This window comes from Ornithorhynchus anatinus, chromosome 11, assembly GCF_004115215.2.
Source record: "Ornithorhynchus anatinus isolate Pmale09 chromosome 11, mOrnAna1.pri.v4, whole genome shotgun sequence".
NCBI lineage: Eukaryota > Metazoa > Chordata > Mammalia > Monotremata > Ornithorhynchidae > Ornithorhynchus > Ornithorhynchus anatinus.
The window spans coordinates 521,899-535,688 of NC_041738.1; the positions used below are offsets into that span (position 1 = coordinate 521,899).

Below are 13,790 nucleotides of genomic sequence, written 5' to 3' on the forward strand. Positions count from 1 at the left end.
TGGGTGGAGGCGTGAGGCGGGTCCGGCGGAACAGGGACGAGCGCTGGGCGCGGACACCGCAGGCCTTCCAACTCGGTTCCGTCTAAGGACGTAGTGCTTCTTCGCAAGTGAAAAAGAACTTTTTTTTTGAAGCTTTTTTTTTTTGGAAACTTTTTTTTGTAAAGAAGGGTTGCATTTAGAGGCCAGTAGCCAGAGGCCCAGCCAGGGACCTTCTGGAGTGTTACTAGCTTAAGGCCACCATCCGCGGGAGGCCAGGAAAACCGGCGTTCTCCCGGCCTCCGGAAATGTAATGTACCAGCAGGCAAAAAACAGTTCTTCATGTAGTACAAAACGGAACGAAACGAAAACAAAATCAAGGAAACCAAAACGCAAAAAGGAAACAAAACAAAACAAAAAAAATCGGAAATTCTAGTGCCGTAAGCTTTTTTTTTCATTTGTTTGTTTCTTTTTTTGTTTTGTTTTGTTCGTAAGAAATGGAGGTGGGGGGAGGGGGGAGAGATGGCTGGGGGACCAGGGAGGGAGGGAGGAAGGGAGAGAGTGAGAAGATGTACTTATCCGTCTGACACGTGCATCCGCATGTGGTCGTTGAACTGCTCGATTTGGTCAAACTTGGCGGGGCAGACGGAGCAGACGTAGGTGGTGCCCTCTGTGCAGGCGGGTGGGCCGGGGGGGCCGGCGCGGGCCGGGCCGCCGTTGCTGGAGCCGTGCAGGGCCACGTGGCGCTCCAGCAGGGTCTTGTGGGAGAACTTCTTCTTGCAGATGTAGCACTCGTAGGACTTCTCCCCGCGGTGCAGGCGCATGTGCACGTTCAGAGAGCTCTTCTGGGTGAAGCGCTTGTTGCAGATGCTGCACTGGTAGGCCCGGACGCCCGTGTGGGTCACCATGTGTTTGATCAGGTAGTCCTTCAGGGAGAAGGAGCGCCAGCAGATGCTGCACTGGTGCGGCTTCTCGCCTGCCCGGAGGCCCGGAGTGCGCGCGGGCGAGGGGCCCGGCCGGCGGCCGAGGGGACCCCGGGAGGAGGGGGAGGAGGTGGGGCGACAGAGAGAGAGGGAGAGGAGGAGAGGGGGGACAGAGCAGGAGTGAGAGTAAGGGGACAGAGACAAAAAAACAAATACAAATCGTCTATGTTAAAAAAGAAGCCCAAGGTAGCTGGTTTCTGACCTCCCTGGTGACTCGGCCTCAGAGGCTGCTCTCTCCTCCCTCCGCCCGGAGGCCGGCGGATGCCCCCTCCTCCCGCTCTCCCCGCCTCTTCCCCGGCGGGCTCAGAGGCAAGGCAGGCCAACAACCCCCGGGCCAAGAGGGAGACCACTTTAACGGGGACAGACGATTTGATAACGGGACGAGCAGGGTGGTATGTCTTAATCACTCGCTACGGGGCCAAGAACTGTACTGGGGATCGGGGTAATAACGATGATGCTACCGAATTCAAATCCCGGCTCCGCCACATGTCGGCAGTGTGACCTCGGGCAAGTCACTTCGCTTCTCCGGGCCTCACCTGTAAAACGGGGATTGCGACTGGGGGCCCCCAAGGGACAGAGACTGAGTCCAACCCGATTTGCTTGTATCCGCCCCAGCGTTTAGTACGGTGCCTGGCACAGAGTAAAACGCTCAACAAATGCCACAGGTATTATGATTACCGGTTAAGTACCTGCTAGGTACAGTGCGATCGGATCGGTTAGAGCGGGGGTGGGGGGTGGGGCACTTGTCGGGGCGGGGGACAAGCCCGGAGCTGACCCACGAGCCAACCGAATCACGTTAATGACGACGACGACGATGATGACGGTATTGGTTAAGCGCTTACTGTGTGCCAAGCAAGCACTGTTCTAAGCGCTGGGGTAGAAGATACAAGGTAATCGGGCTGCCCCACGTGGGGGGGGGGGTCACAGTCTTAATCCCCATTTTACAGATGAGGTCACTGAGGCACAGAGAGGTCAAGTGGCTGGCCCAAGGTCACGCGGCAAAACAAGTGGAGGAGCTGGGATTAGAAGCCCCGTCCTCTGACTCCCAAGCCCGGGAGTCAGCATGGCTATCGTCTCCGCCGGAGTCCCGAGCCCGGGGCCGGGGGCTGTCGGGAGGGGGCCGGGGGGAAGAGGCACCGGCCACACCGACCCAACCCCGAGGGCAGGGGAGGCCCGGGACACCCAGATGGCCCCGGGGCCGGGAAAGGCCTGGTTGCTCGGCCTGGGGAGGGCTCTGCCGGCCGGCGGCTCTGGCCTCCAACCGGTCGGCCGCCACTCCGAGGCCCCTCCCGGCCCCGGCGTCCAGCCCGGGGCCGGCTGCTGTCCCCTCCCGCCGGGGCCCGGCCCGGCCCTCGGACCCCCGGACCGCTAGGACAGTCCCCGGCCGCCGCGGGCCCGGCCCGGTCGGTCTGGACGGGGGCGCCGGCGGCCGACCGACAGAAAATGCCAGGACAGCCGCCGGCGAGCCAAGATCCTCCCGTCCCCCGGGGTGTGCGGCCCGGGGAGAGGACGGGCCAGGGGCAGGGGCGGCCCCCGCCCGCCGGCTCGGTTCCTGCCGGCGGCGCCCCCGGGCCCGGCTGCCGTCCCGTCCCCCGCCCCGCTCCTGCGGGTCGGAGGTCCCAAGGTCCCGAGCCCCGCGCGCTGGCGGCCGGCGGGGGCCGGGGGCGGGCGGGGGCCGGGGGCGGCCCGGGGCGGCCCGGGGCGCAGTTTAGCTTAGCTTAGCTTAGCTGTCTCCCTCCCTCCCTCTCTCCCACGGGCCCGCCGGGCGGCGGGTGGCCTTCTTCCCCGCCGCCCCCGCCCCTCGGCACTCCCCGGGGCCCCGCTCAGCAGGGGCACGGTGGGCCCGACAGGCGTCCCGGGGTCCGGAGAGGCGGGCCGTGGCAGGAGCCGGCCTGGTGGCCCCCGGCGGCCCCCATCCCCCCCCACCCCCCCCACCCCAGACAGACGGACAGACGGACAGACGGACAGACAGACACACCCTCCCCCTGGCACTCCCCGCCGCCCGCGGCCCCGGCGGGCCCCGACACTCACCCGTGTGGACGAACATGTGCTTGACGTAGTTCTGTTTGGCGGTGAAAGTCTTGTTGCAGAGCGTGCACTCGTAAGGCTTCTTCTCGGCGGGGCCCCCCGCGGCGCCGTGGCCGGCCGGCGGGGCCAGGGGCTGGGGCGCCGGCAGCTGGGCCGTGAAGGTGGACAGGCCCGGCTGGGACACGGTGACGAACTGCGCCTGCTGCCCGGCCAGGGGCTGCGGCAGGCTGAAGAGGAACGGCTTGGGGCCGCCGCCGGCCGTCTGCGTGGTGAAGAGGGCGGGCAGGTAGGTGTTGCCGGCCGTGCCGATGACCTGGGTGTTGCTGGTCAGGGTCAGGGGCATCCGCAGGTTGCTGGTGAGGGTCTCCGTCTGGCGCAGGTAGAGCTGGGCGCCGGGCAGGGGCTGGGCCGCGGGCTGCGGGGCGCCCTTGTCGGGCCCGCCGTGGCCCAGGGCGAGCAGGGCGCCGTCCGCGTCGCCCTCCCCGGCCCGCTCGCCGGTCCGCTCGCCGGCCCGCTCCGGGGAGGGGACGGGGTCCGGGCCGGGGGCCGAGGCCGGGGCCGGCGGGTCGGGGCGGTCGGCCGGGGCGGGGTCGGCCGGGCCCTCGCGGCCGGCGAGCGGCTGGTCGGCCGAGTCCGGCTCCGTGCCGACGGACGAGCTGACCCCGGAGTCGAAGCTCTCGCCCTTGGGCTCGCCGTCGGCGCCCTCGGCCGGGTCGGGGTCTTCGGGGCCGTCGGCCGCCTCTCCGCCGCGCCGCTCGGGCGGGACCCGGGGCCCGCGGCCGTAGCAGCCCCCGGCGCCCTCGGGGGTCCCGCCGGGGGCTCCCGCGGGGTGGGCGTCGTCGTCCCTGGCGGCGGCGGCGGTGGCGCCCGCGGCCCCGCCCTCCTCCTCGTCGCCGTCCCCGCCGCCGCCCGCGCCCCCGCCGCCCCCGCCCCCGCCGCCCCCGCCCCCGTCGTCGTCGTCGTCGTCGTCGTCCAGCTCCTGCTTGATGCGGATGTTGCCCACCAGCGTCTGGATGCGCACCGGGCGCGGCTGCTTGCGGCAGTGCGTGGTCTCGGGCGCGGCGGCGGCCAGGTAGCGCTCCACCTGCTGCGATCGCTCGTGGATACGCGTGATCCAGCCGGGCTCCTCCAGGGCGGCGGCCGTGGCGCGGGGCAGCCCCAGGGCCGTCTCGTGGTGGCTGACCAGCGCCCCGCTGTAGAAGGAGCGCTCGCCGCTGCCGTTCTGCAGGGAGCAGGCGTAGAGGGCCGAGTAGATGCGGTCGACGCTGTGCGGGGCCGGGCCCGGCGCCAGGTAGCCCGACTCCGTGTCGCTGCTCTGGCCCGACGTGCCCGACTCGGGGGTGCCCCGCGGCGTGTCGCGGCCCGAGTCCGTGGGCGCCGCCGGGTAGGCGTCGCCCGCGTGCTGCGACACGATGCGCGTACACTCGTCGATGACCGTCTTGATCTGCAGGATGCTGGCCGCCGTCAGCACCTGCAGCGCCTCCGACTGCGAGACGCGCAGCACGCCGCTGTACATGAAGTCGATGAGCTTCTGCACCGACTGCACCGACACCACCGACGGGATCTCGATGTCGCTGTAGCCCAGCAGCAGCTTGTCCTGGAAGAAGGGGCTGCCGGCCGCCAGCACGCAGCGGTGGGCCCGCAGCATGCTCCCGTGGATCCGCACCGTCACGTCACAGAAGTGGCCACGGTTGCGCTGCTCGTTGAGGGTCTCGAGCACGGAATTGCTGAAGTTGTGGAGGTTGATGCTGTGGACACGCTCGCTCATCCCCTTGCAACTGCTGTCCCCTGCAGCCCGGACACACGGACGGACGGGAGGACGGGGACACAGACAGGCAGGCCAGCTGAGCCCGGGGGTCGGGCGGGGCCGGCCCTCTCCCGGGCGGGACCCCCCCCCCCCCCAGCCCCTTCCCCCGACCGCCCCCTCCCCTCCTCACACTCCGGGGTGGTCTGAGCCCGGGAGCCCCCCGGGCCGCCACCTCCCCCACCCTGTCCCTCCACTCCGCCACCCAAGGATGGCCACTCGCGGCCCCGGGATCCCTGCCACGCCGGTTCCCGCGAGGGCCCCCACGATTCACAGCCCACCGCTCAGGCGCCCTCGACGAGCTGGGGGAAAGTGGGTAGAGTGTGTGTGTGTGTGGGGGGGGGTGTGCGGGGGGGCGGGCGACGGACGGCACTTGGGCTGCGCCCGGGGGTCGCGTCCCACGGGGAGCCTGGGACGCGGGGGCCGGGGGAACCGGCTGCCCCGCCAGGTCGTGGCCAGGCTATCTGGGCGGAGCCCCACCTCCAGCAGAGCCGGTGGGCAGCTGGGAATGACGTGAGAGCTCAGACGGATGAGCCCGTCCCTCCCCCTGCCTCGTCCCCCCTAAGCCCCCGGACTGGTCCTTATATGGGTCGGGGTCCAGTCCGTCCGGAGCAGCGGGGCAAGGCGGGAGCGGCCGGCCGGCGGGCACCGTGACCATGGCCACCGACGGGCAGACCCCCAAGTGCTCCAGCTGTAAGCCGTCAAGGGCCGGGGGTCGAGGGACCCGGGGGCCTTGGGGATGGATGGACTGCGGGGGGTCGGAGAGCTGGGGGGCGGGGGGAACGGGACGGGACGCACTCTCTTCTCCTCGGCAGACAAAACCCATTCAAGGACCGCTTGGGGCGGGCCGCCGTTATTCTCCTGCAGGCGGGCACAGAGTGGGCCGGTCCCGTCAGGGGCCGGACCGTGGGACCCGGGAGGGACGGCAGAGGAGGGCACCCGGGGAGTGGCCCGCTGCTGGCCCCGAAGCCTCCGTTTGACCAGAGTTAAACACATATCGGACCGGTGCCAGTCAGGGGGAAACGAGGGTCCCTTGGGGCTGGGAGTCGGGAGCGCTGACGGGGGTGCGGCGGTGCACCGAGAGCAAGGGGACGTGCAGGTGGACGGAAGATTTTGTGGCAGACAGGGTTGGCTCCCCGGGATGCATGGCGATGGAATTTCGCAGGAGACCGGCTCGCAGATAGGTGCGAGGTTGGGACGGCGAGTGCGAACAGGGAGGCCGTGGCTACAGTCCCCGGTCATCCTTCATCCCGGAGAAGGCCGGCTGGGACTAGGCGCTGGGGATGGGAGCAGGAGGGGGCTGGGGGAAGGGGGCAATCCGGTGGGAAACGGATGAGAAGCAGCGTGGCTCAGTGGAAAGAGCACGGGCTTGGGAGTCAGAGGTCATGGGTTCGAATCCAGACTCTGCCACTCAGCTGTGTGACTGTGGGCAAGTCACTTAACTTCTCTGTGCCTCAGTTCCCTCATCGGTAAAATGGGGATTAAGAGTGTGAGCCTCACGTGGGACAACCTGATTACCCCGTATCTACCCCAGCGCTTAGAACAGTGCTCTGCACATAGTAAGCGCTTAACAAATACCAACATTATTATCAGAGACCAGCTGAGGGGCCGCACCGCCAGGTCGGTCGGTGAGTGAATGGGCCTTTCCCAGTGGCTCTCCGAGGCAGACAAAACGCTCAGATTTCCATACAGGCAAACCGCAGACGCACCCCCACCCCTTTTATTTTTACACTGGGAACGGTGCTGAGGCAGGGAAAACACTGCCCCTCCCAGGGCCCAGAGCCGTCAGGCCGTCCTACCCAGGGCCCCGAGACATCGGACCTATGCCCTGGACCAAAGGGCCATGAATCCTCAAAATCCTCTTTTTTCAGAATCCTCTTTCTCCCCCGAACCACCCCCTCAACCGGGCTTTCTCGACTCGGTGGCCCTCTGGTCGGGGAGGGTCTTCAGGCACCCTCCATCGGGTGACCCCGACCCTCAAAGGTCCAGCTGGACAAAGCCCAGGGGACCTGGAATGAGATGGGCCGGAAGCCCCTGGGATACCCAGGGAGGGGGGTGGCGATAACGGCTCCTGGCCGAGTTGGGGCGGGTGGGGGGTGGGGTCTCCCGGCCCGGTAGAGGAGAAGGGGATGGGTCCGAGAGATGGTTCAGGCAGCCCAGTGGGCAGGACGCCCCCTCCGGGCCGCGGGTGAGGTGCTTCCCGGCCGTGGCCACCAGGGGGCCTCATTCCCAAAGCAAAATGCAGCGAATCGCGTCTGCTCCGGAGCCGGGCTTTCGCTCTGGCTTCTCCGTGCAGGGCCTCGGGCCCGGATCCCGACCCGGGCCCGGATCCCGACCCGGACCCGGACCCTACCGTTCATTCCCGACAGAGCCCCTTGGGGAGAAGCCAATGGACCGACCGCACCTCCCCCGGGGATTTGCAGTGCCCAGGCCCCACTCTCCTCCGCTGCACAAGATGGCTCGGTGGCCCACTGGAGCCTGACCCGGGTCGTCCTGTATCCCTCCCTGGCGAGACGTCCCCAGAGACTGGCCTCTCTGTCCCTGGGGTCCTGAGCGCCCCGGACGGACGGTCCCGCGACCGACGGTGCAGGGCCTTCCCGGAGACAGGCCCACTGCCAGGATCGGTAACATCCACACCTACAGGGCCACAGACGCTCCTGGGAGCGGGCGCTGGTCTTGACCCACAAAACCCCACGGCATATGCGAAAGTACCAAGGGGCTAAAGTGGCCCTTGTTCATATCCCTGTTGATCACATCTCGGTGAGGCACACCGTGACATCTAGTGAAACTCTGAATTTGTGAGATCTCAAAGGCACGCTCCCACGGCCTTCCCCTCGGCTACTCTTTGACCACCCTCCCTTTGCAGTGAAACAGCTCAGTTCTCCCGGAGGGCATGGCAAATTATTGAATAGAGAACCAAAGTGCCACAGCTCTGAGCAGCCCAGGTTTCCCAGGCTCAACGTCGGTGGTTAGGGCAGCGCCACTCGCAATCTCTGGTCCTTGCCCGCTGACGTCCCCAAGGGCTTAGAGTGCGACGGGTAAGCAGGAGGCCGGCAGCAGCCCACGGCAAGCTCGGGTGGAGGTGTTTCCATGTAGGCCCCATTGCCGACTGCAGTGACCACAGACCAGAGGGGACGCTGGGCTGCTGTGAAGTGACCCATAGGCAGTGGCCGCTGTAGTCTCCACCACCCACATCAGCTAGGACACCCGCTGGAGCTGCCCTCACGTCCGAGGTGGTTCTTGCTTCAAAAACCATCTCCCGAGATGACCCAGTCGCAGGCAGGCAGAGCCGGGTCTGGAACTCTGGTCTCCTGGATCCCAGAGGCCGCTTTTGGGGCGGGGTGGCAGTCGTCCTGCATGGCATGGAGGCGCTCGGTTCCAGAAGGGCTATTTGTGTCCTAGTGATGTCCAAAGACCACTGTCTGAGCCAGCCGAGGCGGAGCGGGAGCCAGTTCGGCCGGGCCTTGGGGGCTCTGGGCAGCGCAGTCTCCGTGGCTTTGGTTCCATCTTCCATTTGGAAGTTTTTGGTTCTTCTAGCCCAAATCTTTTCAGGTTCTGGATGTCTACTTTGTGGTCTCTATTCACTCCCGGCCCTTCGAATGTGATTCTGCTGCCCTGGGTGGGCACGTTTCTTTCGGCTGGGACCTCAAGGGGCTGGAAGCTAGTGACCTTCACTCTCCGACCCTTTCTCAGGAGGTCATCGGGAGGCCACTCCCCTGGGCCGGAGTGTCCTTCTGGGCCTTTGACATTCCGGCAACTTTCTGAATGGCCACGATAGTTGGGGTCTTTGAGAAGGTGAAAAGTTCTTGCATGGCACACAGTGTGTTCCACAGATCTCCAGGGACATATCTCGGGGGCGCCCGGCACTCCTGGGCCACTGCTCTTTCTCTGTGGAAATGGGTTCTCCCCAGGCAGGGATTCAGGCCCATTTCTTCTCCCCAGCTTGTTCCCTGGACCCTGACCCTCTGGGTCCAGGTAGGCATCAAAGACGGCAAGCTCAGAGATTCCACACCTGTGTCTTCGGGTCACCTTTCGGAAAGGGGGCTACCGGCGATGTAGGCGACTCTATGCAGGCCCACGTATTGTGATGTCGGTCTTCCGTTTCGCCTTGTGGGGTGGGATGGGGGCGAAGTCTTTCAGGGACATGGGCCCCATGGTGTGGGAGAATCGAGCAGATTTATCCCCACACTCTTTTTCTTCAAAAACCAGCTGTCTGCTGATCAGACACCCTGGCCTTCCCGATGCCAATGCTGCCTCCTCAGGCCCCTGAGACCGGAACTGAGGGTTCTACCACCTCACCCCTTCTGAGCTGGTGGGGGTGAGGGCGAGGGGAGGAACCGGCATGCTTGGTTGGCTCTCGAGGGCCCCGGGACAGACAGAAACCTTCCCCTTATACCTCTGAAACCCATAGAGAAGCACCATGGAGTAGTGGATAGAGCACAGGCCTGAAAGTCAGAGGGTCATAGGTTCTAATCCCGGTTCTGCCACTTGTCTGCTGTGTGACCTTGGGCAAATCACTTCACATCACTGTGCCTCAGTTCCCTCATCTGGAAAATGGGTATTGAGATTGTGAGCCCCACGTGGGATGGGGACTTTGTCCAACCTGGTCTGTTTGTATCCAGTCCAGCACTTAGTACAGTGCCTGGCACATAATAAACACTTAACAAATACCATAATTTATTTTTATTTCCTGGCTCTGAGGTGGAAGTCAAGAAGTCTTTAGCTTACCGCCCAGCATGCCCATCCTCCTGCCAGGGCTTCTCCCCTCCACTCCCCGGGCTCCTTCCCGCCACATCCTCCCCACCCCATTTTCTCTCACTCTTTTGGGGACAGCCATGATCTGGGGGGAGGCCCAGGGTGCCGCCTTCTGGACCCGATGGAGGTGAGTGATTCAGCACAGGGCATCTCCCCCAGGTGGCGCTCGGCAAAGCCCCCGGCCACTGTCGCCGTGGCCACCGCCGGATGCGGGGAGACCTCGCGACGTGGTTACAATCACAGAGTCGCTCTTTAAGAGACAACCTGGCCCGCGTGCTGCCTCTCTCTGCCGGTAGACTTGAAATATGCATTTCCCATGAGCCCAGACCTGACAACACGATGGCTTCCACGGGGCTGGCCCAAGAGGCCGGAAACCGGCATCAACGTTCCCACGGCAACGCGGATTCCATACGCACGTCCGCGGATCGGACGGCCCCCGTGCCGGGGCGTGGCGGTCCTGGGGATGGGGGGGGCGGGACCCAGGCCCTCGGTTCCCCAAAAAGGGTCAGCGTAAGCTGCACCCTTCACCCAGAGCTGTGGAATCCCACCCTGGGTGGCTCGGCTGGGATGCAGACACAAAGGGGATGGTCGCTGTTGCTGTGGGAACCTGAACTTTGCGTTTCCTGATTTGTGTGTAATTAAAATGTCAGCCTTAATGGGCATTAATGGAGTTCACCATAAAAATCTTCTTTGTTGTGTTCTCTGAAAAGATGGCTCTAAAAGTTGGAATTGGACAAAGTGCACCGACATTGTCTAAGGGCTGGAGAAAGGACCCAGGGGGGAGGGTGGCGAGGAGGGAGGTTGAGGGGAGACACGGCACCAAAGAGCCAACCCCCATTCCCCTCCTCCGGGGCCCTGGCAGAGCCCCATTCCCCACAAAGCCCCAGCAGAACCCCACTCCACCCAGAGCCCCAGCTGAACCCCACTCCCCCAGGACCCAGTGGAACCCTGCTCTCCCAGAGCCCAGCAGAACCCCATTCCCCCAGGACCCTGGCAGAACCTTACTCCCTCAGAGTCCCGGGGGGGGTCCCAAATCCCTGAAATCCTGGCAGAACCCCACTACCCCTGAGCCCCGACAGAACTCCACTCAACCAAGGCCCTGGCTGAACCTCAAACCCCAGAGTCCTGGCGGAACCCCACTCTCCCAGGGCCCTGACAGAACCCCCATTCCTCGAGTCTTGGTGGAACCCCACTCGCCCAGGGTCCTGGCAGAACCCACTTATGCAGAGTTGGAAATAGGCAGATCCTACAATAATAAAAACAGTTGCGGGTACACACTGCATTAAGTGACGGCCTGGAGATGGGAAAGTGAGACAAGGACTGTGGGAATGCTGGATGGGCACTGTGCTGCAGTGGGCTCCACATTCGCTGGGGGTGTGGGGGGGCACTGAGCCTCACTAGAGTGGGCGCTGTGCTGAGTGGGCACTGGGCTGCAGTGGGCATGCATTAGGGGGCACTGGGCTGCAGCACAGTGGGCACTGTGCTGCAGTGGCATGCATTGGGGTGGGGTGGGGGGCACTGGGCTACATCCGAGTAAGCATTGTGCTGGAGCGGGCGATGCCCACAGGTATTGCAGGGTGCCAGGGAAATGGTGGTTCCTGCACAGCTGCATCCATCCTCACTGGCTCTGGGAGTCCATACAAGTGGAGGGCTGCAACTTCATCTCTACCCAACGTCTCCGGCTAACTCAGCAGTGAGGAATGTCGGAGCTCCGCCTCCACCTGTCCCTCCATCACCCAGGCTCCGGCATCGTCACCCGCACTACAGCCATTGTGTACCAGCTCTTCCTCCAAGGTGAGAGGCAGGGGAGCCTGCTGGGGGGGTGGGGGAACAGGGAGAGTCTCCTCTTCTGACTCTGGAGTGAGTAGGCCGGCAGACCTGGACCAAGATAGCGGCCAGGCTGGCCTCCACCTGCCCACGGCTCCAGCAGGAACCCAGACATGCTGGAACTCCCTTCTCACTCCCCAGTAGCCTTCCCCGAGCCGGGCACAGGAGGGATCTGGGTCTCTGCCCCTTTGTTGCTGCCTCTTGGAGGAGACGGCTGCCTGCCTGAGAAAATGGCGCTGGGAGAAGTGGAGTTTCATAGCCAATGAACCCGGTCACTCTGTGGCAGGATAACCGGGTGCTTGTCTCCTCTGGGACCTTTGTAGGGACCCCCCGGCTGGACTGGACAATGTTTGGGAGGGCCGGGCCAGGACACGGGACTCTCACAGCTGAAACAATCTTCCTTGGGTTTGGACCCTGAAGGCAGTTCATTTTGCCTTCTCCTCAACTGGCTTCTTTCTTCCCCATGAGGCTGGACAAGGGGCAGGGAACATCTCCCTAGGAGGCCTGGCTGACATCCTCAGATCAACCCAGGGGGAGGCTCCTTTCAGTCCACTTCCTCAGACCTGCCCTGACGGGGAGACTCCTCCCCATTTGAGATCCTCAGATCCTCGGGGGGAGACACCTCCCTTGTCCAGCTCTTCAGACCAGCCCAGGGAAGATCAGGGCAGAGGCAGCCAACACCAGCAGCCAAGCACAGATGTCGCCGCAGTGACCACCCTACCGGCCCACTCCCAAATCCAAGCTTCTGGGCAGAAGTTTTCTTCTCATCGAAAAATATTTTTAACCCAAATCCTCATTGGCTTAAATGGAAGCTGGGAGAAATCAATCTGCTTCCTTCCGGTAAATTAACTCCACCCTTCATCCACTTCCCAAACTGGACCGGGACCAGAAAGCAGAAATCCTGCCTGCCACTCCCCATGAGATTTCAAACCCAAAGCCCACTGGCAGTCTGGCCCCCTGGGCTCAGGGGTTGGCCGAGCGGGGTTTCGGCAGCGGGTGACGGCGCATATTGTCCCGATCCGGACGGTAGGAATCCCAAGCAGGCGTGGCCACCGCCAGCTTCCTGCCCGAGCGGAACCGATGGGAACCGGGGCGGTCCGCAGCCACGACCGGCAGACCGCCCACCTGGCCCGTAGACTATCCCCAGCAAGCAGTGCAGTGGGAAAAACCAGGCGCCACACTGGCCAAGCCCAAATCAAAATGGTGGGTAGCTCCCCTCGGGGCCCTGGGGTAGGGGGTCCCGTGAGACGGGCGGAGGGAGGAAGGGAGTGAAAGAGGGCTCGGACTAGGCTGTCGGGTTGGTGTACTCACAATCAGGTGAGCCGGTGCGAGCCCGCGGTTCGTCAGTGAATGTGTCGGGGGGCTGGGGGCGGGGCCGAGTGGGGGCTTGGCGGCCGTCCGGCTTCAGAGTTCAGGCAGGGTAAGCCTGGCGGGGCACTGCAGCCACTTGGCTGGGGAATCGCATCTCCTCAGACGCCTTCTGGTGCTCAGCTGTCTTGGGTTTCTTCCTGAAAATAAACAAAGGGCCCTTTGAAGGACTGGGCTGCATATTTGGGAAAAGGCATTTTTAGACTCGGTTAAAGATAACTTGATTTTTTTCCCCCTTTCTTTGAGCGGAGGAAGAAAAACCCATCCTGCGTGGCCCTTGTTTTGAAACAAGCTGGCCCTTGTTTCCCCGCAGCAGAGGGAGGCCGGACCGGGGCCAGGCCGAGGCCGCTCGGCCCTCTTTCTCCACCCCTGGGCCGGGCCCTGCGACTACGCCCAGAGCCGTTCCCAGCACGCCGGTCGGTCGAGCCCCGCCTGGTTGACGGGAGCCGAGAAGGCAGCTTTCCCTTAGTGGTTCTCCCGTGGTCTGGAGCGTCCCGGGAGGGGGACCGGGGCTTGGAACCGGCCCCCGGCTTCCACCACGCCAGGCTCACCAGCTCCGAGCTCCGGGCGAGGCGATCGTCGCCCAGAGCTCGGGCGATTGCTGCAGCTCAACTCCGGGCTGGGGTGACCGAGAGAGGAGAGGTCCAGGGAAGAAACGAAACCCTTGCCTCCAGCTCTTGCATCAGGTCCGGCCCCTCTCCGTTGGACATTTCTGGAACGGACTGCGAATCTGCCGAGTGAGACACGACGCTCCCCAACCTTTTCCTCATTCCAAAATCAAATAAGATCTCCGTCTTTACAAGAATGCCCCGGTTTGCTGCTCCGGATACCACCCTGTCACTCGTCAACCCGCTTCGATCTCTGGATCCCACTTCGCCGCTCTGGATCTCGCCTCGCCACTGTCGATCTCGCTCTACCACTCCGGATCCTCCTCCCTCCCAACTCGGGAGCCTGCCTCCCCCTTCGAAACCGGGCACATTTCCCTTCTCGCTGCTGCTGGAAGGGATGGGGGAGAGTTTGGACGGTATCACAGCCCAGGACCATCAGGG

General features: G+C 64.2%; 1 protein-coding gene across 1 annotated transcript; it reads right to left on the bottom strand.

Annotated features, from left to right (window-relative positions):
* Positions 1-468: 468 nt before the first annotated feature.
* On the bottom strand, positions 469-12,778 carry ZBTB20 (zinc finger and BTB domain containing 20). The gene is made up of 4 exons (XM_029075413.1): positions 12,685-12,778; positions 3,947-4,775; positions 2,991-3,775; positions 469-952 (listed from the first exon to the last, which is right to left on the bottom strand). The coding sequence occupies exons 2-4, from the start codon at positions 4,753-4,755 to the stop codon at positions 552-554; spliced, it is 1,995 nt and encodes a 664-aa protein (XP_028931246.1). The 5' UTR covers positions 4,756-4,775; positions 12,685-12,778; the 3' UTR covers positions 469-551.
* Positions 12,779-13,790: the final 1,012 nt, after the last annotated feature.